The 27,756-nt window shown below is 35.9% G+C and overlaps 2 protein-coding genes across 2 annotated transcripts in view; both read left to right on the forward strand.

Annotated features, from left to right (window-relative positions):
• Positions 1 to 515: 515 nt before the first annotated feature.
• LOC137395048 (NEDD8-activating enzyme E1 catalytic subunit-like) lies at positions 516 to 10,511 on the forward strand. Its single transcript, XM_068081835.1, has 9 exons — positions 516 to 765; positions 1,754 to 1,878; positions 2,719 to 2,783; positions 3,418 to 3,576; positions 3,710 to 3,926; positions 4,165 to 4,255; positions 4,644 to 4,826; positions 7,800 to 7,918; positions 9,622 to 10,511. The coding sequence occupies exons 1-9, from the start codon at positions 518 to 520 to the stop codon at positions 9,729 to 9,731; spliced, it is 1,317 nt and encodes a 438-aa protein (XP_067937936.1). The 5' UTR covers positions 516 to 517; the 3' UTR covers positions 9,732 to 10,511.
• Positions 10,512 to 11,095: 584 nt separating this feature from the next.
• Positions 11,096 to 27,756, forward strand: part of LOC137394512 (uncharacterized) — a 37,158-nt gene continuing 20,497 nt past the window's right edge. The window contains exons 1-19 of the mRNA XM_068081235.1: positions 11,096 to 11,105; positions 11,238 to 11,292; positions 12,233 to 12,324; positions 12,870 to 13,112; positions 13,257 to 13,372; positions 14,864 to 14,977; positions 15,132 to 15,272; positions 16,700 to 16,849; positions 16,972 to 17,108; positions 17,640 to 17,727; positions 19,308 to 19,418; positions 21,001 to 21,226; positions 22,019 to 22,215; positions 23,483 to 23,646; positions 24,069 to 24,251; positions 24,736 to 24,895; positions 25,639 to 25,814; positions 26,389 to 26,469; positions 27,368 to 27,599. Coding sequence (XP_067937336.1) covers positions 11,096 to 11,105; positions 11,238 to 11,292; positions 12,233 to 12,324; positions 12,870 to 13,112; positions 13,257 to 13,372; positions 14,864 to 14,977; positions 15,132 to 15,272; positions 16,700 to 16,849; positions 16,972 to 17,108; positions 17,640 to 17,727; positions 19,308 to 19,418; positions 21,001 to 21,226; positions 22,019 to 22,215; positions 23,483 to 23,646; positions 24,069 to 24,251; positions 24,736 to 24,895; positions 25,639 to 25,814; positions 26,389 to 26,469; positions 27,368 to 27,599 — 2,676 coding nt within the window. The remainder of the gene's footprint in view (positions 11,106 to 11,237; positions 11,293 to 12,232; positions 12,325 to 12,869; positions 13,113 to 13,256; positions 13,373 to 14,863; positions 14,978 to 15,131; positions 15,273 to 16,699; positions 16,850 to 16,971; positions 17,109 to 17,639; positions 17,728 to 19,307; positions 19,419 to 21,000; positions 21,227 to 22,018; positions 22,216 to 23,482; positions 23,647 to 24,068; positions 24,252 to 24,735; positions 24,896 to 25,638; positions 25,815 to 26,388; positions 26,470 to 27,367; positions 27,600 to 27,756) is intronic.

Here is a 27,756-nt window from a genome sequence, read left to right on the forward strand (position 1 = left end):
TATAAGCAAACCCCAAAAGTTTAAAACTAGTGTTTGCCAAGCAAAATAAATAAGAAAGTGTGAATGAAAAAGAAACTGAACGAGAGTATAAAATTCTGACAGCAACGACCACATTTCTTAGGGATTCTAGCTTATGCTAAAATTAGTTGTTAGAAAAACACATGACTGTCTCCAAAGAAGACCCTTTTATGAAGAGAATGATGAAGCTATAGTATTAGACAAGTGTACGCCTGAGTACATTTTTGGAAGCAATGGTGACCCTTCTAGTACCATGAAAATGAAGCACGACAAAATGGTTAACCTTTATTTCACAAAGGTTTAATATCCAGTTTGTCTATTTTAGCCTGAGGTGTCATATCCAGATGATCTATTGTAGCTTGAGGTACAATATCTAGATTATTTATTGTAGCCTGTGGTATAATATACAGTTTATCTATTGTAGCTTGAGGTACAATATCTAGATTATTTATTGTAGCCTGAGGCATAATATACAGTTTATCTATTGTAGCCTGAGACAATGACAGGGCGGTGGCGAGACATTAGCAAACTCCTGGAAAGAAATTCTCCATTTGTACATCCAGACTTTGAGCCATCTTCAGAAACACTCCCTTTCTTGCAGAGCAATTGCAAGGTTCTTGTCATCGGAGCAGGAGGTCTTGGTTGTGAACTGCTCAAAGATTTGGCTTTGTCTGGTTTCACAGACATATCCGTCATAGATATGGACACCATAGATCTTTCCAACCTCAACAGACAGTTTTTGTTTAGGTCTATTGCCATGAAGTTAATTAATTCAACGTTACTAGTTGCCATACTACTAATGTTGCTGTTCAGATAAAAGTGGGCTGGACTGCCAGTTACCACAGCCGAGGTTACCTAGCTATAGATAGGAGCCTGATATAATACATATCATATTAAGTTAGTAGCAGCTGATATACAACTGGTAGACTTGACAGTTGTAGTGGCTCATGATATACACTATTATTTAGCTTAATAGTAATAATCATTAGTCTGTAGTGATTACCAGTAGCCAGCTGTGATCAATAGTAACAGTAACTACTAATAATCGGTAGTAAATATTAGTCTACGGTACTAACTACTAGTAATTGGTTAGTTATTATTGGTACTTGATAGTAACTACTAGTAATCAGTAATAACTACTTGTAATTGGTAGTAACTACTATTAATCGGTAGTAATTACTAGTATTCGATAGTGATTACTGGTAATCTGTAGTAACAGTTAGTAATCAGCAGTAACTACAAGTAATCGGTAGTAACTTCTAGTAATCGGTAGTAACTACTAGTAATCGGTAGTAACTACTAGTAATCGGTAATAACTACAAGTAATCGGTAGTAACTTCTAGTAATCGGTAGTAACTATTAGTAATCGGTAGTAACTACTAGTAATCGGTAGTAACTACTAGTACTCGGTAGCAACTACTAGTAATCGGTAGTAACTACTAGTAATCGGTAGTAACTACTAGTACTCAGTGGTAACTAATAGTAATAACATCCTAGCATACACAGCTGTGGATTGTAATCGCTGTGATCTCTAGAACTTACCAGGGCTCACTTCATGAGCTATAATTATTCTTATATCACCTCGCTACATTTGTCATTCAACCGAAACTTCACCATAGAAGGCTAGCAGCTGATTTTCCAACAAGAGATGCTTTAGTCTTCCAGTAAAATGCCTACTTCAATGTAGTGATGTGGTGTATATTCCTGACCTTGACCCTGCTGTTTTTCTACACAGGAAGGAAGATGTTGGGAAGGCTAAAGCGGATGTAGCAGCTGCTTTCGTCAATGGTAGAGTAGAGGGCTGTCAGGTGAAAGCACATTGTAATAGGATTGAAGACTTTGATGAAAGCTTTTACAGTCGTAAGTGGGACTAGTCAAGGCCATGCATGCCAGTGATGGGCTGCTGCCATAATGCATGGCCATAAGGCATAAAACAGTTTTCTCATCTAAAACGGGAGCATCACTACTTTTAACCTAAAAGTTTTATAACTAATTTAAAGTATATATCTTTTTGTGTCAAGCGTTTAAAATTCACTGTTTGCTATGTAATTTCTAGTCATAGTAGGATATAGTTATATTGGTAGTAATAATAGTAATAGTTATCACCATAATAATAGTAATAATTATCACCAATCAATTTTTTTCTTTTTTAAAAGTAATGGTGACTAAACCTGTTTTGGGGATAATTCTTTTAATAAAAATTGAGCATTACTTTTCGGCATAGTTAACTTCATTATTTATTATATTGTTCATATCAATTCTATGTGTTTAGGTGATTGTGTTGAAATAATATTTTGTTAATGATTGTTTGGTATGAAACACGTAATGATATGGTTTAGTTGACCTTTAGTAGACCTCAGAGATGGAATAAGCTGAACCAGTTGGCAAAAATCAATTTACGTTAGCTGTAGCTGATTTCACGTCTCTTCATATTGGACCAGCTATGAGATGGTAGATATATGAGATGTTTGCAAATTTAATTTTTATGTTTTGTTTACCTCATTCGTAAAAAATAAAAAAGTGATTTGATTTACCAGGTCTATTTTTGTTAGCACAGAATAAGGACCTAAAATATTTGCTTAGTTTAGTTGATTTTTGAGTTTTAACTCCGACTACAGGCGACGGTATTAATCATCCAGCGTTTATGGCATTTTATTGCATTATACCTCTCCAGAACATTATTCCTGGTTCTTTTCCCAGAGTTTCATATCGTCGTCTGCGGTCTTGACTCTATAGTGGCTCGACGGTGGCTGAACAGTATGCTGGTGAGTTGAGCCATAAGTTACATTCTCTATCCTAGTTCTTTATCAACTGTATGGTCACAATCTATATGCTCTCGGAAAACCCTTCATGTACACGTACTCTGCGTTAGCAATCTTGCTACTATCCGTCAGTACTGTATATACTCTCTGCTAGTACTCTATATACTCTCTAGTAATACTCTATATACTCTCTGCTAGTACTCTATATACTCTCTAGTAGTACTCTATATACTCTCTGCTAGTACTCTATATACTCTCTGGTAGTACTCTATATACTCTCTGGTAGTACTCTATATACTCTCTAGTAATACTTTGTATACTATCTGCTAGTACTCTATATACTCTCTGATAGTACTATATATACTATCTGCTAGTACTCTATGCACTCTCTGGTAGTACTCTATATACTATCTGCTGGTACTCTATATACTATCTGCTAGTACTCTATATACTCTCTGGTAGTAATCTATATACTCTCTGATAGTACTATATATACTATCTGCTAGTACTCTATATACTATCTGCTAGCACTCTATGCACTCTCTGGTAGTACTCTATATGCTCCCTGGTGCTACTCATTTTACTATCTGATAATACTCGGTATGTCATGTGATAGTGCTGCATATTTCATATGCAGGTCGGTCTGCTGCGATATGATGACTCTGGTACTCTTGACATGACATCTATTATACCGATGGTAGACGGTGGAACAGAGGGTTTTAAGGGGAATATCCGAGTCGTTCTTCCAGGAATTTCTGCCTGTCTCGAATGTACACTAGATCTATATCCTCCCCAGGTACAACTGCAATATCCTCTTCAACTCCAACTACCCAATATACACTACATGGTGTTTACAGGTCAACTAACCAATGTGCACTACATGGTATTTACAGGTCAACTAACCAATGTGCACTACATGGTATTTACAGGTCAACTACCCAATGTGCACCATAGCCCACACACCTAGGTTACCAGTGCATTGCATTGAATATGTCAAAGTGCTGCTCTGGCCACAAGAGAAACCGTTTGGAGAGAATGTGGGTATAGACGGTGATAACCCTGATCACATTTTATGGATTTTGGAAAAGTCTAAACAGAGAGCTGATGAATTCAACATTACGGGAGTCACTCATCGTTTAACCCAAGGTTCCTTGTTGAGATCACTCTACTGATATAAAGCTCTATCTTTCACTTCAGAAAATGGTTTTTAATATACATGCCTTCCTATTTGCTATTTTATCTCTTTATCTCTCTTTCAATGTTTTTTAATTTTGTTCATTGTTCCTACTCATAATTACTCAAATTACACAATTGCTAAAAGTTTTACACGTATCTTAGTATATACTGAATTGTCGGAGTTGTCTGACACTGCCTACTTTTATAGGAGTAGTAAAAAGGATTATTCCAGCGGTGGCCTCGACTAATGCTGTTATTGCGGCGGCGTGTACAACAGAAGTGCTCAAAATATCTACAAAGTACGTATTGCTTCCCCTTTAACAGTTCTCTATCGTGATTCTTATGTATCTTTAATGATTTTTTTCCGATTCTTTCTGCCTTTTTCTTTTTGTCAGGTTTATTTGGCATATCTTACCTTTGGCTCAAAAAATATCAGCATCAGCAACATTTGGTCGCATGCACCAGGGTCTCTCCTTGAGTTGTTTAAGACAATCGTGGTGTCAGAGCTTAAGACAGGTTAAGACAGGTGTCAGAGCTAACAGTTTGACTGGATTAAGAGCCGTAACATAACAGACAGTTGTTTTTGTAAAATTTCTAACATTTCTTCATTTTTATATAGTTATTAAATATCTTAGTAATTTTCCTCTGTCATTTGCATCTGTATCCACTTTTTATAATGTAATTCAGCTGTCGTCTTCCCTTGAACAACTATCTGAACTTCAATGACCTCTCCGGCGTCTACACTCATAAATTTGAGGCGGAGAAGAAATCAGATTGTCTCGTCTGCTCAAACAAGCCAGTGCCTCTGCATTTTTCTGGTCAGACAAAACTTCAGGAAATTGTGGACTTTCTCATAGAGAGTCCTACTTAGTAAGTAGCCAATAGTAACGTACCAATCGTGTGGTCACTGGTAAACTTACCTGCTAGATATGTGCAAGAACTTATGAGGTTCTTTATGGTGAGATTATGACCTCACATTGATTAATCATTTGCAGTAGTTTTATATGGGTATTTTATATATTTTTTTTATAAAAATATATATATAAATATAGATATATATTTTTACAAAAATATATAAATTTCTATATATATATAAATTTCTATATATATATATAAATTTCTATATATATATATAAATTTCTATATATATATATATATATATATATACAGTCAAACATGGATAACTCGGCCACGGATAGCTCGAAAACATGGTTAATTCGAACAGTTTCTTTGGTCCGTTCCCACGTAATGATAAATTGCTATAGATAACTCGAACTCAACACTGTTAATTCGAACTGTTTTTTTGCCCAACGGCTACCGAAACGGTTGTTATCGCTTTAGAAAATAACTTTATTCAAAGCCATAGAGGTAAACCTCATATTTTCGTAATTCATAAGCGTTGTTATTACCACCATCGGCAAAATAATTTTGTCAACGACTTTTCTAATGGTTTGGTCAAATTTGATTTATACTGCTATACGAATAATAGCACGGGCTTGCCGGGTCACGCGCGCAAGGATATTCGCCACGCGCATACAAAACAAAAACAGCATGTTGTTTTGTATGTGCGTGGCGAAAATCCTTCAGTGCGTGACCCGGCTAGCCCGTGACGAATAGTTTTCCGACGTTGATTCCGTGTTGAATCAACGTTGGAATGTTGAATGTTTAAAACGTCTTAAAATTGTTTTTATTAAACGTATACGTTGTCTTAGCTAAAAAAAACTATTCATCGTTTGACCTAAACACAGAATACGTGTGTACATTCAATAAGTATCCATTCAAAAAGCGTGAGTGATATACAATGTACCGTTAAGCCTCGTAAAACTTTTAATTGAACTGCCTCGGAGTGTTGCTCTTAACGAATCCCAGGTAAACTAAGGGATTTTTCTTTGGTAACTTTTTCTTGAAGTTGCATAAACTTCAAGAAAAGTCGGCAAAATTGATCGTGGGTAAAACGCTCAAAAGAAAAAGATGTCTTTTCTTTTGAGCATTTCAACAACGATCAAGTTTTGCCAATGTCAATCTAAAAAAACGTCCTGGCAATAACATCACCTCAAACAACAAACCAATCTCAAGTGATAGAAAAATCTCTATACTTTTTGATAAAAACGTTTTAAACTTTACATTAGAAGCATTTAATTTGAAACAAGCCATTTGTGCTTTTGATTTATATTATAGTTTGTATATGTACATGTATCTACTAATAAATAAGTAAATATATGGACTTGTGACAGTGCTCTGATAACTTGAACGCTCTGATAATTCGAACACTTTTGCTCGGTCCCTTGAAGTTCGAGTTATCCATGTTTGACTGTATATATATATATATATATATATATATATATATATATATATATATATATATATATATAGAGACATATACATTTTTATAAAAATATATATATATATATATAGAAACATATATATTTTTGTAAAAATATATCTATATATATATATAGAAACATATATATTTTTGTAAAAATATATCTATATTTATATTTTTTTTTAAAGAAAATGTATAAAATATAAAAATACCCATATAAAAATACTGCAAATGATTAATCAATTGAGGTCATAATCTCACCATAAAGAATCTCATAAGTTATATATATAAAAATATATATATATATTTTTATCAATGTGAGACTATTCATTTTGTACAAAAAGTATGATCAGTGATTTCTTTGATGCTTTATCATGGCTCAACCCCTCTCTAGTTGTCCTGGTCTAATTATAGTTGTCCTGGTCTAATTATAGTTGTCCTGGTCTAATTATAGTTGTCCTTGTCTAATTATAGTTGTCCTGGTCTAATTATAGTTGTCCTGGTCTAATTATAGTCCTGGTCCAATTATAGTTGTCCTGGTCTAATTATAGTTGTCCTGGTCTAATTATAGTTGTCCTGGTCTAATTATAGTTGTCCTGGTCTAATTATAGTTGTCCTGGTCTAATTATAGTTGTCCTGGTCTAATTATAGTTGTCCTGGTCTAATTATAGTTGTCCTGGTCTAATTATAGTTGCCCTGGTCTAATTATAGTTGTCCTGGTCTAATTATAGTTGCCCTTGTCTAATTATAGTTGTCCTGGTCTAATTATAGTTGTCCTGGTCTAATTATAGTTGTCCTGGTCTAATTATAGTTGTCCTGGTCTAATTATAGTTGTCCTGGTCTAATTATAGTTGTCCTGGTCTAATTATAGTTGCCCTTGTCTAATTATAGTTGTCCTGGTCTAATTATAGTTGTCCTGGTCTAATTATAGTTGTCCTGGTCTAATTATAGTTGTCCTGGTCTAATTATAGTTGTCCTGGTCTGATTATAGTTGTCCTTGTCTAATTATAGTTGTCCTGGTCTAATTATAGTTGTCCTGGTCTAATTATAGTTGTCCTGGTCTAATTATAGTTGTCCTGGTCTAATTATAGTTGTCCTTGTCTAATTATAGTTGTCCTGGTCTAATTATAGTTGTCCTGGTCTAATTATAGTTGTCCTTGTCTAATTATAGTTGTCCTGGTCTAATTATAGTTGTCCTGGTCTAATTATAGTTGTCCTGGACTAATTATAGAGCTTATACCATAATACAATCTTACTAAAACATAAAATTGTCAGTATCCTATATGTCTTCTTTAAAAGGATTTTGTACGCATTACTTTTAATGCACTCATAAATGAATAAAAGTGTTTGCTTCCAAAGAGGAAGTAGTCTCAGCTGTTACTCTTCCATATCCTTCTAGTGTTTCAAAGTTATTTATAGCGGTGGAAATATTACTAGTTACTAACCAGTAATACATAGTGATCTCTGCTTTGTTTACTCATTGCCATGGCTATGTCTATTTTTTATGTTTTTACTTGAAGCCAAATGAAGGCACCAGGTTTACGAACAATAGTCAACGGCAAGCCAAAGACTCTCTACATGCAAACGGTTCCCTCACTCAAGATGGCCACCAAACCAAACCTGAAAAAGACTCTCCAAGGTATGGAATAGCAACACATGTCTATAGCTAGTTGTATAGTGAGTATGCTGCCAAAGAGCTACTTTGCATCACCCTTCTCATGCATTGCTAAACCACATGCTAAACTAGGTCTTAACTACAGGTTGGCCCTCTGAACTACAGGTTGACACTCTGAACTACAGGTTGACCCTCTGATCTACAGGTTGACCCTCTGAACTACAGGTTGGCCCCCGAACGACAGGTTGTCATCTGAACTACAGGTTGACCCTCTGAACTACAGGTTGACCCTCTGAACTGCAGGTTGACCCTCTGAACTGCAGGTTGACCCTCTGAACTACAGGTTGACCCTCTGAACTACAGGTTGGTCCTCTGAACTACAGGTTGACTCTCTGAACTACAGGTTGGTCATCTGAACTACAGGTTGGCCCTCTGAACTACAGGTTGGCCTCCGAACGACAGGTTGTCATCTGAACTACAGGTTGACCCTCTGAACTACAGGTTGACCCTCTGAACTGCAGGTTGACCCTCTGAACTACAGGTTGACCCTCTGAACTACAGGTTGGTCCTCTGAACTACAGGTTGACTCTCTGAACTACAGGTTGGTCATCTGAACTACAGGTTGGCCCTCTGAACTACAGGTTGGCCTCCGAACTACAGGTTGACTCTCTGAACTACAGGTTGTCTCTCTAAACTACAGGTTGCACCTCCTAACTACAGGTTGACCCTCTGAACTACAGGTTTGTCCTCTGAACTACAGGTTTGTCCTCTGAACTACAGGTTTGTCCTCTGAACTACAGGTTGGCCCTCTGAACTACAGGTTGCCCCTATGAGCTACAGATCAGCCCTTACCGTACGAGTAGAGATCCAAACATGCGGCCACCTGCTCCTGCCAATAAAATTATTGCTTTAAAGTTAAAAATGAATTCACACAACATTTTAGCAGATTTTATCAGAAACTGTCAGCATTTTTATCATTTGCGGTTGTTGTTGATATTTGAGGTGATCTGACTGCCAGGATGTTTCAACATTAAAATACGTGCTGAAATGATGTGACTAGCTGCTATCGTTGCTAGAATTGAAATAGGCTATTGCGTTCAAATGCAGCTTTATGAGTATCTATTCTGTAGGTCTATTTGTAACTACAGGCGTCATAATCGCACTTTCGCTTGATTTGGGTGTTTTAACTGCTACCAAGTTTTATCAATTTTAATTTTGAAACATCCTGGCAGTCAGATCATCTCAAACATCAAAAACAATCACAAATGATAGAAAAGTACCAAAACTGTCTGATAGAATCTACTACAGTTTTGTGTAAGTTCATGGTTAATGCCAATTTGCCAATGCCAAACTATTCTGCTGGTTGACAACTCCACACAGTCTGTTATCTTAGCGAGAAGAAGGCAATTAGTAATGAATATTTAAGAAAGTTTTACTGCCAATGTTTTCACTAGCTAGTCACACTCTCGTTTATGTAAATTTATTCTAGGCGACAATCCTTGATTAGTTTCCTTTGATTTAAATGCTTTGAGAACCTTTCATGAATTTCAGACATTCCCACATTTAAAAATTACTCAAGTTGATATTTGCTACCATGCGTATCGGCAAACCTGTTCTTGGCTTTGTGAATTTGTTACTTGCAGGGAATGCTGGGAAGTTCACTCGAGGTTTCCACAGTTATCATTGCACTTGTAATTTCCTGTATGCCTTAATACGTTTACTTATAGAGCTGGAACTGGTCTCTGGGCAGCAGATTCTTGTAGCTGATGTCACGACACCCAACACCCTAACCTTTCTGCTTCAATTCACTTCATCCGCTTCATCTATGTCCAGCTGATGTTTCTGACCGCTTCATCTGTGATAACTGGACACTTGCGCATCGTTGTCACCACCTGTCTAGAAGTGTCGGAACCTAGCAAATGGTGTCATTACTCGATACTGCTGTCACTATCTATTTAGAAGTGTAACTGCAATCAGACTCTAGTCTAGCGTGACTGCTGGTTTTGATCTGTTTGGTGAGGTTCAATGGTGTACCCCTCCCACCCGGCACAGTGGGCCTAGAGCTGCTGAAGTGGCTCAGGTTTAATTTGTTCTTTCTTTAGTTACGAGTTGCATCCTCTTGGTAATAGTGTAAATTTCCCTATTCATTTTTCTATTGATTAAAATCAAATATCCAACAGTACCTATTTTTTAATGAGTTTTCGGCCTCCTGTTTTTACATTTGCGTATCTTTATGTTGTGTACGTATTTTTAACTGTTTAGAGAGAGAGAATTAAAAACACTTCATTAGCCTCAGGACTGCCAGGAGCAAATATGCAGCCCTCACGCAGCCCTCATGCAGAGCCCATATACCAAGGTTATGATTAAAGTTTAGCTGGCCAGAAAGTTGTGATTGTTGACTAGTAACTTAAAGTTACATAGATTTGTTCCTGATTTGAGGAACACAGTCTATTATGGATTGATAAATATTCTTAGTACGCTTTCCAAATAATAACAAAGTTATATATTATCCTAATTAGGTTATATGTTTGCTGTCTGCTGATTCGTTGTCAGTTTTTGATTTTGTTAGTTCAACAGTTACGTTATCATTCACTTGCAGCTTGAATATAAATTCTGTAACAAATTCTTAGTCTACAAATCAGTTGAACTAACTTGTTATTGTCAGCTGGCCATTTCTGTTGCTACAGGGTTAAACTAGCTAGTAAGTAAAGCTCCTCAGCCTATCCATGATCAGTAAATTATATGCATGGCTTTTTTCGAGGATTATCAATACAGTGAATAAGGTGAGTCAAATTGCGGCACAAATTGATGCTCTTTGCTGTTATTTTGTATCAGCAAGAAATAAAATGTTTCTGCTATATCGATTCATGAGCGTTACACGCCACGTAATAGGCTGATGAGATGCTGATGACAAAATGGTGGCTCCAGTAAATGCATTGTACGGTATCCAAGCAGCTATAGCTCGAGCAAGACATTTCATCTACAACAACAAAAGAAAACCTTTGTTTTAAATTTCTGGTAAGTTCTCTCATCTCTGAAATTGCTTCCATTTTAATCAAGTAACGGTTGAGCTTTAGTCGATTAGTCTGAAATGGAAATCTCACTTGATGAGGTCATCGATTCATTTTCTTTCATGGCATAGAAACTGATCAATATCCGTTTAGCAACTATACTTATTCGAGTGAAATTGTTGAGAGTCAGATGACTTCAGGTAGGCATCTGTGCTGGTCGCAACTCGTGATCCTAGACTCAAGGTAGGCCTTGTACAACACGCTATTGCTACTGCCTAAAATCACTCACTTTCAAAAATAGCATGTGATATGTATTTCTTTTGTTCTTGCAGATGGAGAAACTATGGTTAGCTTTGATATTCTGTTTGCTGCTGAAGGGTTACCAAGGTGAGTCAGTGCTTTGGTTTATCTTATCCATACTTTACCTGTTTGTAATGGCATCGTAGGCTTTAGCTGAACCTGCTATCCTAATTTGGATAATTACAGTAGAGCCTAGTGTCTCTCTCTTCTCTGCGTTTGGTACTACGAGGTTATCTGTATAAATGGAAATAATTGTTTATTATAATTTACATGTACTTTAGGAATATTTTAGCAGTCAAATTGAATCAATTCTTGATAATTGACATCTATGGCATGGAAGGGTTGACATCTATGACATAGAAGGGTTGATGTCTATGACATAGAAGGGTTGATGTCTATGACATAGAAGGGTTAAATGGGGAAAATTAAGCTACTAACTAACTTAGAGTTAATATACTGATGAACAGAGGCATTTATTTGACAGCGATGCGTATTTCCTGTAGGCTTATGATGGTCACTCTAGTTGGTGATTATTTCCTGTAGGCTTATGATGGTCACTCTAGTTGGTGATTATTAGAATCTTCCCACTTCTATTGGTCAATATCAGAAGTTCTGCTAGTTGATTTTAATTATGGAAAACCATCTTTTAAATTTTTTAAAATTTTAAGATGCTTTCTTACCTTTTTGTACAACTTATAGCGTTTTTAGTATTATTCATAAATCAGGGTTCATTCTACTTGCAGGGAAAAATCAAGAACACGATGAGCCAATCACGTGTCTACTTGCATACAGCTGCTCTCGTGACCTTTGTCTAAGGTATGGAACTCATATATGCTCTATATGAACCATAAGACACCTGTCAATAATGGCAAGTATTGACAAGTAGGGCTAGCATTTGCTCTGAGACATACTAGTATAGTGTTGAATTGAAGTTTGGTTTATAATTCGAATCGTGACTTATTGATAATGCTTATCGGCTTCAATATACTAAAACAAGCACTTTGCACAGAATGTCTTTGCATTGTAGGAATGTGGCATGTATTCATGGTGTATGCTCTGAGGCTGGAGAAGGCTGCCTCTGTGACAACTGTTATACTGATGAGCAGTGCAGCACCTACAGTACGTCTTCTTAGGCTATCAGTTTAGTAGTAACCAGTATCACAAGCCTTTTAGGGGTTGTCTTCCTTGAATTCTAAAACTTTATATCTTAACCTCGTTATTTAACACTGAAATCTGCTTGTCCAACGCAGAGTGAGAGTGTGTATAGTTTTAGGGTTGTATTCATTAGACCCTAGCATGGCATAGAGCTAACTCGATTATCATAAGATACAAATAGATCTAAAATCATAGAGTTTAACAATATCAAAGGTAGGCATTACGATTAGTTGATGGTGAACATGTGATACAATGAAGAGCACTGAGGGTGACTGGTAACCTTGAACTTACACATGTTTCAATGATATCAATAGTAATCATGCTGAATGGCCTTGACTGGCTTAACAACCAGCTTCAGCAATCATAGTTGAATATCTGTTCTACGTCTATGAGTCTGTGATCTATTGGAAGTCAGTTGCGAGCCGTGACCTTTATGACCTCGCATGACCTATATGCACACCTCCATCTGAGTATTACTTTGAATTCATTGACTTTTGATCTATTTCTAGAGAATGATCATGTCCCAATGTTTGACGAATCACATGTGACGGTTTATGTTGACGAACATTCTAATCTTGACAACATCTATCAGGTCACCGCGTTTGACCTTGACATATGCGCTCTTGATGGTCCTTGTCTTTGCGGAGAAATTGAATACTACATGTTAGATGCAAACAGTATTCCTCTTAAAATAGATGAAGGCACGGGAATAATCAGCTTTCTAAAAGCACCTGCTGCGAGTGTCAGCTATGGTAAGTCAGTCGAACCATCCATCCTTCATGAAGCTTGATAGCAGGTGGTAATGATTATCTATTGCACAAAGACCTGAATGATATTATGTTCAATAAGGCTATAATATAATCCAGAGTAGATACCATAACATTAACTGATTGTAGACATCATTGTGGCTGCAGCTAACAGGGACCACGACTCCAATTCGACTTTCCAAAGCTCTCTGTTTAATACGATGACACTAGAGATCGTTGTAATCTCCACTCAGTTTAATGATGAGGTGAGCAAGTGGGTTTGTACAGAAATCTGAATACAGTATAGCCTTGGTTATGGTCTCCAATTCGCTCCAAAGGTCTGTTTGAAAGGCAGTTTGCTCAATATATGAAACAATACTCTCATTACAATTAATGTAAACAGTTTTTGATCGTTGTAAGACAAGAAAATGAATATTTGGCAACAATTTATTCTATTCCGCAAGCTGTATATCAAGAGAGCAGGTAATATATAAATTAGTGATATTTTTCGATGCTCTATCAAAAGATAATGCTGGACTAGGGAGTTGTCATATCTAGGGAGTTGTCATATCTGTAGCACTTCACATCTTAGTTTAGTTTCTTCAGATTTTAGTGTCAAATAGAAAAGTGTAGAAATAGCCGGTGTTTTAGTCTACTAAAAAATGAACATGTAATAATATGCTACCTGTAAACAGCAAACATGATATTGTCTGTATTTTGTAAACCACACAGTGAACACGTGTGCGTGCGATGGTAGAATACTAAATATAATGAAGCATATCACTAGCATATCGCTAGCATAGCGCTAACATAGCGCTATGTTAGCGCTATGCTAGTCCTATGATGCTAGTCCTATGATAGCGCTATGCTAGCGCTATGCTAGCATAGCGCTAGCATAGCGCTAGCATAGCGCTATCATAGGACTAGCATCAGCAATAGCATCAGCTTTCTAAATATAAATTAACTGATAGTAAATAATCTGTCACATCATCAGGTTTCCTCGGCTGATCTCGCTGTACGTTCGAGTAAAAATTGTTTAACCAGCTTTGGAAGCAACAAATCTTGAATCTGTTTTTTGAACTTGGAACAGTTCAAAAACTGTGTTTGGACTGCTCTTGGTCTATTTGACGTCTCATAGAATATAAACTTTATATACACCCTTTTTTAGTATTTTGGGAAAAAACTTTAATAACCATATATATTCTGAGACTGAATGATGTAGTGTTCTACATGTAAATAAATTTTTCAAATATGCATTATTTTAAATAATGGTTTAAGAGGGGTATCTGTATTTAAGGTAGATTGTTGTATGAAAATGAGTGTTATTATTTGTTTCGTTTTTTCTATTTACTGACTTGGATATAAAGTTTTATTTTGATAACATAAAAGTGTAATTGAATTGAATATTTTGTTTAATATTGATAATTATTGTATTAAAAACATATATTACATATATGTCATACTCAATTTTAAACAGCCAATTTCGTGTTTATTTTGACTCAACAAAATGGCACCATTAAGTACAGTCTCGCCACGATGTCAAGTAACTTGTATCGCAGCATTTAGTTTTATCTAGCAGTGTTTCAGAAGGCACAAACTGTGAGACAATCTTTTCTGCATAATGTACAACATATCACGATGTTCAACCATTGCGACCCCTTGTTGACCTCTTGTGTGTTTGAACCAGATTAATTCTTGTGTAACGTGATGGATGCTAAGACATGGACTAGATGTGGAGATATTATAATTGTTTTCAGGACCCTCCAAGAGTGGACGGCAGGCTGAAGTCTTTTGACAATGAGATTATCGGAGGTTATACTTCGCAGGAAGATCTTGTGGAACCCTCTGATGTTCACAGCAGACAAAAGAGGGTGTGTCTTTCTACTACTAGTTTGAGTGTTTCTACTACTAGTTTGAGTTTTTCTACTACTAGTTTGACCGTTTCTACTGCTAGTTTGTTGTGAGTTCATTACAAGACTGTGTTACTCTTTTTTCCGAGTTCTGATGACTTTGATCATTATCCAGGCAGCAGGATCTGCACCAGTCGATGACCTCACCATAGCCGTGTTGACTAACAACAAGACAGAGTTGAGACTCGGAGAAATTCATCAGGCTGTAATAACCGTGACATTTCCTCCTTTAAACACGACTCAAATCACAGCTGAGGTTCGTTTGTAACCATAATCTCATCCTTTAACTCTACTGCCTTGTTCTACGTCTGACAGAGCACCCAGAAAAGATATCCTGTTAATGTGTTGTTCACGAGCCATTTGTATCTATTTGTTTTTAGTTGGTTGTTTTGTGATACTAGCTGCAAGCTAGCCTTTTCTCCTTGCATTTGCTGTTTTATTGTGGCGGTTTAAGGGCACTTTAGGTACCCTTTTTGCAAGGGGTTTGCATTTGGGGCACATATGCTACTATGTAGAAGAGTTATGGTAGCTTGAATGGTAATTAGTGTACAAAATGGTACGTGGTAACATAGTAATAGAGGCCTTGTTAATAGCGGGCTTGAATTTTCAGTCAATCTTGCAATTTTCACTATAATGCAAATCGTGTCTGTTGGTCCGAAACCAGGGTTAAAGGTTAGGATGAAAGATAACTTGTGCATGACTCGAACTTACAACATTCAGCTTGTAGCCAGACACTCTTAAACCTGCGCTAATCAACCACCTTTCGGTATTTCAGAATAGTTGTACACATACTTATTCTCTGTGCTTTATCGACACACCTGCTGATCTTACACGGCACAATAGATTACCAGGGTACTAGTGTTGATAACTGTGACACGGCACAATAGACTACCAGGGTACTAGTGTTGATAACTGTGACTACCAGGGTACTAGTGTTGATAACTGTGACTACCAGGGTATTAGTGTTGATAACTGTGACTATCAGGGTACTAGTGTTGATAAATGTGACACAATAGACTACCAGGGTACTAGTGTTGATAACTGTGACTACCAGGGTACTAGTGTTGATAACTGTGACTACCAGGGTACTAGTGTTGATAACTGTGACTACCAGGGTATAAGTGTTGATAACTGTGACTACCAGGGTACTAGTGTTGATAAATGTGACACAATAGACTACCAGGGTATTAGTGTTGATAACTGTGACTACCAGGGTACTAGTGTTGATAACTCTGACACAATAGACTACCAGGGTACTAGTGTTGATAACTGTGACTACCAGGGTACTAGTGTTGATAACTGTGACACAATAGACTACCAGGGTACTAGTGTTGATAACTGTGACTACCAGGGTACTAGTGTTGATAACTGTGACATGAAGTTTTCGTAAATATTCTATGTTTCTGTAACAAATGGGTTTAATAAATGCTTAAATTACCTCACTAGATTTGTCTGCAGATCATCTTCTAGTTAATAGAGGAGTTGTCTAACCATTTGCATATCAGTGAAAATGATACATAGAAGATAGACTCTTAAGTAAAAATAACATATAGAGAATAAATCCAAGTGAAAGTAACATAAAAAGGATAACTCCAAGCAAGGCATCTATGATTAAGGGTAAACATGAGAAGATGCTCACTAGTCTTAATAGAAAGATAACAATTTATGCTCACATTTTCATAGATATTTTTGCTGGGCAATGATACGTCATATATGGGCATAAGTCAGGCTACAGTGACAAGTCTCGGTAGCTGCTTATCCCTCTCCTCTGGACCTGTGGAGGATGTCAACAAGAACTCAGTCTTCGCTTCCTTACAAGCCAATGACCTGCTGGTAACTAACTCTATATTCCTATCTAATTCATTGCGTACATTATTCCTGGCCTATTCTGAAGTCTGACATAGCTAACTCCTAACAGATAAGTCCTAAAGATAACATATTTCTCTTATCTCTAGGATGAGTCGGTGAGCATAAACCTCGGAACTGTGACGAATGCTTGTAATAACACTGCTATAGAGGATGTCAGCCTCTCTATCCATTATGATATCCTAGCAATTAATCTGCCAAACAACATGGAGGACAATGAAGTCGTGTAAGTCCTTGATATGTTATATAGGTATTGCATAACGTTATATATGTTATATAGGTATTGCATAACGTTATATATGTATGTTATATAGGTATTGCATAACGTTATATATGTTATATAGGTATTGCATAACGTTATATATGTTATATAGGTATTGCATAACGTTATATATGTTATATAGGTATTGCATAACGTTATATATGTTATATAGGTATTGCATAACGTTATATATATAATATAGATAATTCACACGCAAGGTAGTTCGGGAATCTGTACAGTTCTTATTTATGTGTGTTCATTTCCTATTATGCCGATAGTATCATAGTACAACGAGCAGGCGACTCTCTCTTAGGGAGTTTGATCAGTGAATAGACCTGCTTGTATGACTATCTAAGGAAGTTGCTCACTTCGTTCTTAATGAGACCGCAGAGAAAGTGGTGCAGCGGGTAGCAGGGTGCCCACTTTATGCATATTATATGTTCACCATACTGCTGACTCTTTACGGGTGGCACAGGTGCTTGTTACTGTTTGTAGTGCTGTCTGCGGTCTGCTCTTTGATAATGAAACAAAGATCTGGCTTACTGCTGACCCATACACTGTTCTTACCTCTATTCCCAATAAGGTGGGCGTTGTCTCGCTCTGCTGGCTTAAACAGCGTATTGCTCCTTGATGTATATTATATTGTATGTACGTGTATTTTGTATTTCTTGTAAATTATATTTCCTCTTGTAAGTTGCGTCGTTGGGAATTTTCGTATCATGATGAATCTCTATATCCTGTTCTTCTGCCATTTTATATTTAAATTTTTCTACCTGCTGTAGCAGTTACCACCACTTTCACTCATACTTATACATCAGTATACAAAAGTTAATACTGTTTTAAGGGTCTAATAATTTGTACAGATTGTGTGCTGTAAAAGATGTCTCTGTGTATTATATATGTCAGTACTATCACTTTGATGTCCTCTAGCGTGAACTTTAGAATAGTAAGTACAGTGTATACTTTATAAAGGTAAGTAGAATATAATTAGCAATGCTTAAATAGTAAATGTGATTTCAAAAGAAAGCTCAATACATTAACGACGTGCTGTGCTGTGTATTCTGTGTGAAACTTTATAATGTAGTTGTTCAGCCAATCACAGCGGCATATAACATTAAATGATGTTTACTTCTCACAGCGCTTTATACAAGATACATGTACGATATATCTAGTGCTGGTGTACATATATACATGTACGATATATCTAGTGCCGGTGGACATATATGACTATACAGGGAAAATCAAGTGAAGGTGTACATATATATATGTACAGCATATCAAGTGGAGGTGCACATATATACCTGTACAGTATATTTAGTGAAGTTGTACATATATACATGTATGATATTTCTAGTGAAGGTGTACATATATACGTTAACAGTATATCTAGTGAAGGTGTACATATATATATATGTGTGTGGTATATCTAGTGAAAGTGTGCGTATACAAGTATACGGTATATCAAGGGAAGGTGTACATATATATGTTTGTGGTATATTTAGTTGAGGTGTACATATATAAGTATACTGTATATTAAGGGAAGGTGTACATATATACATGTATGCTATATCTAGTGAAGGTATACATGTACATATATAAGTATACGGTACATCAAGGGATGGTGTACATATATACATGTATGCTATATCTAGTGAAGGTGTACATATATACATGTAAAGTGTATCTAGTGAAGGTGTACATATGTACGTGTACAGTATATCTAGTATAGGTGTACATATATACGTGTGTGGTATATCTAGTGAAGGTGTACATATATACATGTAAAGTGTATCTAGTGAAGGTGTACATATATACGTGTACAGTATATCTAGTGAAGGCAAGAATAATATAGGCTAAATTTAAAGCCTGACACTTTATTTAGTGTGAATGTATGTACAGTATTTATATATATCGTGATAGACGCTCTGTTTGTATATATTTGAATGAGGCTCTAGCAGATATCTTGTGATTTTATTATACAATAATCTGTCTTGTATATTAAGTATTTGAAACTTGAAGTTGAAATTAATATACCTTTTAAGGTATTTGCAACTTAAAGTTGAAGTTAATATACCTTTTAAGGTATTTGAAACTTGAAGTTGAAATTAATATACCTTTTGAGGTATTTAAATTCAAATATAAAGATCAATTTATGTTATGCAGACTTCAACAGACCAACAGGCTACAGTTAATGTAACTGCTCCAGACTCCATTGGGATCGGAGACTCTGCTGCAATCACTGTTGACTGTTACATTCCAGCAAGACTGTTTGATGTAAGTTTGGGTGCTATTGTAGTCCATCCCTAAGTGAGACTGTTTGATGTAAGTTTGGGTGCTACTGTAGTCCACCCCTAAGTGAGACTGTTTGATGTAAGTTTGGGTGCTACTGTAGTCCACCCCTAAGTGAGACTGTTTGATGTAAGTTTGGGTGCTATTGTAGTCCATCCCTATGTGAGACTGTTTGATGTAAGTTTGAGTGCTATTGTAGTCCATCTCTAAGTGAGACTGTTTGATGTAAGTTTGGGTGCTATTGTAGTCCACCCATAAGATGCCAGTGATTTGTTAAAACTAACATTCACTGAGAAATACATATTATCATTAACAGTTTTAGCAGCTATGAGAGATCTATACGCCTCCTCGAATGAAAGCTCGGAGTTTATCATCCTGTATAAATGGTTAAATTATTAACATTTTGGCCCTTTCTAGAAGGTTCTAGCAAATGATTATATTAGTACATATCCTAATATGGCTGTTAAGACTATGTAATTAACTCAGCTGATAGAAAGTTCTATTGGAGTTTCGGCAACATGTTGAGTTTTTTATTTATAGTTTTAAGATATTTTAGATTATTGAATGATATAAGTATCTGTTTGAGAATTCTTACTGCATTCTTATCAGTCGTAGTACAGTCATACCTCGACACGCGAGTGTCCCAACATACAAAAATTTCAAGAAATGAGACAAATTGCGAGCAAATTTTTTCCTTGAGATGCGAGACAGATTTGAGCGGGTTCGGCAGACTAACAGATATTTGGGCAGGTTTGAACAGCATCGTTTGGTCTTTTTTGTCAGATTAAAAAGGATTTGAAAGCCGGTAGAAGATAATAAAAAATTAACATGAAGACAATATTAGAATTTAGTAAGGTGTAAAATCAAAATGCATTTTTAAGTGTGTGCATAGTAAGCTACATTTATCTGAATTAGTATTAATATATGTATTATGTTGCGTGGCTTCACATAAGGGTACCAAATGTTTTGCCATGAAGCCTCTGCTACACCACCGTTAGCCGCTACCACCTTTTTTCACAAGTAAGAACTCCAAACAGTACATAAATTTTACATTTTGTCGCAGATCATAGCCACTAAATAAGTATTTGTTACTTTGTGGGCGTAGGTTGTGTGTTAGCACAATTAAAAACATATTTTTCCATAGTAATATTTTGTCGTTGAAGGGTTTTTTTAGAAGATGGCAATCAATCAATTTGTAGTTACTTATTTTATATAGGAAAAATTGATTTGAGTTCAAGACAGCTGACATACGAGCTCATTCCTGGAGCACATTAAGCTTGCATGTTGAGGTATGACTGTATAACCAGTTGATCAACCCATCAACTGGTATACATACATAGCTGTTACTATATTTCTATCAGTTTTACCGTATACTAGTTGAGCCACACATAGCTGTTACTATATTTCTATCAATTGTACAGTATACTAGTTGATCCACACATAACTGTTACTGTAGTTCCATCAATTGTACAGTATACTAGTTGTACCAATAGTTGTACTGGTTTTATATCACTCATAGTACAGTGTATCAACTGTTTCACACAGATGTTGTTTATCTATAATATAGCTTGAGTTCAAAGTATCAACTTCTCGGGGAGTGGGTGCTTGCCCTCCAGATGGCAACTTTACTCAGTCCATTTTATACATCTGCAACATGAGCATTGCTTCCATGGGAGAAAACTACCGATTCGTGAACTTCAAATCTGCGAATATAACTGAGATGACAGGGAAACCAGAAAATGCTACACATGATATTGTTTTCACTTTACATGACGTTCTCAATGTTGGCCCAGGTATGATCAGCCTGTTCATCAAGTATTTGTTTGAAGATAATAATATCATTTAGCTAAGCGCATGGTATAATCTCTTTCTAAACTGTATGAGAGTGGAATTGTACACGCTGTTCTTCCTGTAAATTTACTGAAGTTGAGGTCATCTTTTACCAGTTGTCTAGTTCCATTTCAAGCTATGAAACTCTTTCAACTTTCAAAATAAAATCAAGTCTACATTTGATATCAGATCAAAGTATAAAGATTCGAGTAAATATAGAATCAACTCTGATAATCCATGGATAATCTATATAATCACCATTTACCACTAACCATTGCGCCTTTGATAATTTCTGTTAAAATGGTGACTACCGCTATCATTCTTTAAAGAGTTGTATTGCCCTGTCTGACTGTCTATCGAGCTTGGAAAGATTAAATTGGAGAATCTTCATGCAAAATGTAGCTGATTGTTGGAGCCATTTCTTTGCCGGCCTTTTTCCAAATATAGACATCATGATTGCACTTTCACCTCATCTGAGTATTTCAACCGCAATCAAGTTTTGTCGATTTTATTCCTGAAACATGCTGCCAGTCAGATCACCTTAGACATGCTGCCAGTCAGATCACCTCAGACATGCCTCCAGTCAGATCACCTCAAACATCAAACATAATTGCATATGATAGAAAAATACTGACACTTTCTAATAGAATCTACTAGAATTTGGTGTCTGTTCACTTTTAAAACATCCTGTTCTTGCAAAGTATGGCCTAGTTATTCAGTGTAGTTATTTCTGTGTCGCTTGGCTTTTATCACAGACTTCACTGGAAACGAGACTGATCCAGAAAACCTTATAAGGCTTCTGATAGCTGTCAAGGTTGCCAATGAAACGAGTTTCATTGGCGAGTCAACGATGCTATGCATATCTACACAGATGCATACCTGGTCATTCCTTGCTGAGTTAGAAATCAGTATCACCAACATCACCAGCTCGAGCAATGGGTCCGGCACCTTCGTAAGTGTATCTCTTTCTTTAATAAGTGGTCAAGGTTTGTAGCGATATCTGTAGTTGAATCCTCGTCATTACTTCCTGTCATATAAAGTAACTCATTATGTAGTATGGAGGTTCTTTAGCTAATTAATAATATTGCCTAGTTTTAGTGTGCTTTATGGGGTATGTTGACCTCATTTCATCTGAAACCCATCTATATAAATCTCCAAGTTTGTGTATCTGTTCTTTGGTATGTCCAGTTATAGCTATTAAAATCGTGGAATGAAGAGTCCGTGTCGCAGAAGATTTGATCTCGGAACCTCCTTTTCACAGACAATATGCTAAACAAATGAGCCACGCTGGATTGATGAATTCATTGGGCGATATATGTCGCTATGTGGGTGAAAATATGCTACCGCTCTCCATTACGACGCAACGTCATTCTATGTATTAGTAAGAGCCGTAGATAACTAGCTTACTTAAATTAGCCATTGACATTGTGCCAGGCTAATGGCAAGTGGCATTATTTATAAGCTGAGTTTATAAGTGTGGCATTGCTGGCACTGCTTATAAGCTGACTTTTAATACCCGTGCAACGTGGCCATTCCACTAATAATATCATATTTCTAATAACAGGATAGCATTGGTCTGTCTAATCAGAGCTACATTAGGCTGGGTTCTTTCTCAATAGGTTTGCACGGTGATAAGTTTTGTTAAAATTTTGGACAGCATTTTGGGCGTGTTGATCTCAATTTATTTCTTTAGTTAAGCAATTCAATGTATAGGAATAGTTTCACTTTAATTACATCACAAAGGAAGCATTCGACAGCAGAAAACAAGTCACATGTGATCTTTATTAGCTGCTTTATTGTGCTGACTATGAAAAGGTTATGGTTTTGTTTCTCTTGCACTGTGTTCATTTTATCCCATGCTAATTTAGTTGGCACAATGTGTGGCAGTACATTACAATTATTACAGTCTCCTCTGATCAGTTTTAGAGAAGTAACTGGATTTATTATTAGCAGGATAACGATAACAAATAATAATATTTGATGGTATTTACTAAGCAATTGAAAATGTGGCACAACTTTCTGAACCTGTTCCAAAGGCTCTAGGATATTATGATCAGCATACACGAGTCTAAATACTGAGTACTAACATCTATAGAGCAAATTTTTACTGATTTAACACTTCTGCATTTCTGCAAACTTTGTGAATTTCAGTCAGTAGTAAAATGCTTAGTTTCTAATGTAATATTTCTAATGTAATGTAACTGATTTATATTTCATAGCCTGGATTTCCACACGCAAGTTCATCATTTTCTATGGAGACATTGTCACCCAGCGATGTACTTGTACAGTCTTTACAGTTTGATACGGTCAAGTCTACAAACTTTCACTATATCATCGAGACAATGACTAGCCTGAACACGTCTAACAAAGACAACATACCCAAGTACGGACTGAAACAATTGCTACATGCTGGTTTATGGATGTTCATTGCTTTCTCTGCATTACATCATTTGTGTGACTCCTTCCTTTTCATGCCCTCCCATCGATTGAAACATCCGTCTATGTCATACGTCTATGTCATCCGTCTATGTCATCCGTCTATGTCATACGTTTATGTCATACGTCTATGTCATCCGTCTATGTCATCCATCTCTAACCCCTCTTTTACATCCTATCAGTTTATCAACTGCTCAATAAACACAAAAGTTTTTGAAGTTATCTGTTCCTGGCTTTACACATTCATTTTGCTGAAATAGTCGTCTCTAGCACGTAGTTATTGAAATATGGATAGTATTTTGATGTCATCACTAAAACTGAGTGTTATTCAATACACGCCTTTCAGTCTTTCGAATATCTGTACCACAGGCTGGAAGTGTGCGGTGCAAAAGTCTTGGAGTGTGGAGATAACATACCTTGTGGAATAGCACCTGTTACTCCTGTCAAATTCTATGATAATCAGGATGAATATGTCAATCAGCTGCAGCAGGACCTTGGTTTAGTCCTCAATACCGGCTTCTATACTGACATAAATGTGTCCAACAGTGTTAGGTGAGAGAGTATTTTTGCTGAAATCCTTAGTATGATAGTGGTTACCCATTTCACTTTTTATAGTTTTAAAAAGCACTGTGAACAGCTGTTTTCAGTTTTTTATTTTTGCTAAAATAAAGCTATCACATGTCAACAAGTGTTGATATGTGTCAACGATAGTGGACATGTGTTGACGAGTGTTGACATGTGTCGACAAGTGTGGACATGTGGCAACGAGTGTGGACATGTGTTGACGAGTGTTGACATGTGTCAACGAGTGTAGACATGTGTTGACAAGTGTTGACATGTCTCGACGAGTGTGGACATGTGTTGACGAGTGTTGACATGTGTTGACACATGTCAACACGCATCTCTATTCATCTACATGTGTCTCTACTTTCTGACGAGTCTGTGCAATCATTAAAAAGTGTCTCCACTCATCAAGCTGTATTTACATGTACATATATTCTGCCTGTATTGTATATTTTATCTTTTCATTCTACAGAATGGAGATGTATTACAAGCTGCTAGAGAAAAATGTGGTGCCATCTAATGCAACCATTTACACCGGCATCAACATTGCTGAATACAGCATCTGGGTTTCACAGGAGTCTATTGAAATAGTTGCTGACGCCATCCATACTTCCAACTATTTACCTGTGCTAGTCAGTATCCTAACTGAACATCCGTGGGGCCAAGTCTAGTAATATTCCCACATTGTTGGGAATCGTTTGCTCTGCGTATTAAGATATATGATCTGTGTTCCTTAGAGCTCATTAGTCAGTGTTAATTCTGACTTCATTAGAGTCTTAGCTACAAAAAATTGCAATCCCAGGATAGTGGCTGCAGCTGTAAGAAAAGAAATGTGTATGTTCTATAAACATAATCATATTTTAGATATCATGAGAAGTCAAATTTGCTTTTAAGAGTTTTTGCAGTCATTTTTAAAGTTTCATGTAAGGTTATTGTTCACCTTTTTAACTGATGTAACTTGGTGTGACTTTCATACAAAATCAGTGTAAACCTAATATGTATTATAATAAATATGTTAACTACAATAAATATAATAAATGTAATAACTATGATAACTATAACAACTGTAATAGTTATAAAAATGTAATAATTATTATATTTAATATAATATATTATAGTATATAGTATTATATAATATATAATATATACTAATAATACTAGAGTATTATCAGTATATATTATACACTATTGGTATATAATAGTATATAATATATATAATATATACTACTAGTATATACAGTATATATACTAGTTTATATAGTATAGTATATCAGTATTATTATAATAATTATATTATAATTACTATAATAAATATAATAACTATAGCTAGTAGCTATTCTCAGGCTTCAAGTCACAAATTCATGGCCTCTTGTAGGGGGAGAATATCAAAGTAAAGTTACCTGCGAATGGATCAGTCTTAGCAGAGCCAGGACAGCAGTTTACCGTACCTTTTAGTCTTTTCATTCATCCTCGAATGAACTTTGCTAATCTTACGTTAGAGATTCAAGACGACGGCATCACCAGCAACGGGTCCATCTTTAGTGTCAAATCGTATGTTGCTTCGCTTGCTCTTCTTGTTTCGTATTTAATGTACCCTTTCAGGTACTTGCTAGTAAGAGGTTGGTTTTACTAAAACTTCAATGCTATATCATTGGGTAGTAATTGTGTGGTCATTACCAAGAATATGGTCTTAATATTTTAAATAGCAGTTTCAAGTCTTAGAAAATTGCAGGGGATGTAGAGAACAATCACTGCCTTTCTTTTATAATGTGTTATAACACCTATCATATGTCACATGCCATATGTCAGATGTCATGTGTCACATGATATTTGTCAAATGTCATTTGACATATGTCAGATGCCATATGACATATGTCAGATACTGTGTGATCTTTGTCAGACAATAGGTAGCCTGTGTCAAATGTCATGTAGCATGTGTCAGATACTATTTGGCACGTGTTAAATGTGATGTGATATATCAGCTGACATTTATCAAAACTAGTGGGCGTACACCGATGCTACTTGGAATATGCCAGAAACTACTTGAGAAGAGGAGTATTTCATGAGCGAGAGTTAATGTTGCTACTTAGTGTAACCTTGATCACTCTGTAAGTTTATAATGCAGGGTTGAGGTTGTCAGCATCGGAGACAACTATGTCTGCCTCTCCAATGACTCAGTGATACGCAGCAAAACCAATGATAGCGGGTTAGTTGCTAGTAAAGTAATAGTTATAATTTATTTCTGTTATTTATATATATAGTACTTTATTGGCAATAATTTCATTTCAAAAATAGAAATGTTTTTCAAATTAGGCCATACAATGATAGTAAAACAAAAACAAAAAAATGGAAAAAAGGCAACAGTTAGCCATTAAAATTGAATAAATAGTTTGACGAATAGTGTTTAAAATGCCTTTCTCTGCTAAGAAAATGGATATTAGGTGGATGATTGTTAAAGCAGCTGGCAATGATATTTTCAAAATAATTGTTATTGCTTGTATGCAATTTGTTCCTATCACATAAGTTATATATAAGTATATATATTTTTTATATGTAAGTATATATGAAAGTATAATGTATATATGTACTTTTTTTAGGTAGTCCATAATTATTTTTATAGAAAAAATGTTTTACATATGGTGCTGAAGAACTGAATAAATAAAAACCTATCAGTATCGGGTGACATAAACACAACAATTTGTACAAGGAAGGCTTGAAACTAATATTACATAATATCACTAATAAACTACATCTTATCTCTTTTGACTAAAGATTAAAGATTAAAGGAATTAGCAATATAATTGTTAAGTGTATCTGTTGGTAAGTACTAAATACAATCATCACGATGTGGATATCTGGTTCTTGAGAATTGAAACATATCAGGGATACATGAAGGAGTTGAACCATTCAGCATCTAGTAAAGTTAGTCAAATGAGTTGATATGTCTGGCAGTGAAAGAACATACGCTGTTCTAAACAAAAACAAGGTTGATGGTCCAAAACAAGTAATTGAGTGCTGATTGCGATGTCAGTTCCGACTTACGCTTGTACTTACACAGTTTCGACTTACACTTGTACTTACACAGTTTTGACTTACACTTGTAGTATGACTGGAACATCCGTACGTCTCCATACGTTGTATAATCTTGGAGAACTTGGCTCAAAGTCCTTCGATTATGATCCGGACAACATGATAGAGTTTGAAGCGCGCTATAAAATGTCATGCGATCATCAGTTCAACAGCAGTAACAAATACTTCTCCTACGTAGGACTCTCAATTTCCAACAGTCAAATGTGGGTCGGCTTGACCTCAATCGACAGCGTAACTGGTGACAATGTGAGTAGACATCTGCTGTGCTTTAGTAAACTTTGTATAAATCACTGTGCTTTCTCTCTTCTATGGCAAAGAACGGAATGAACAGGCATCTTTTGCAAGCTAAAGTGACAGTTTTTTTCTTTTTTTTTGACATATTTATGTTTTTAATTTTTAGTAA

The sequence above is a fragment of the Watersipora subatra genome, chromosome 4 (assembly GCF_963576615.1).
Source record: "Watersipora subatra chromosome 4, tzWatSuba1.1, whole genome shotgun sequence".
Lineage (NCBI taxonomy): Eukaryota > Metazoa > Bryozoa > Gymnolaemata > Cheilostomatida > Watersiporidae > Watersipora > Watersipora subatra.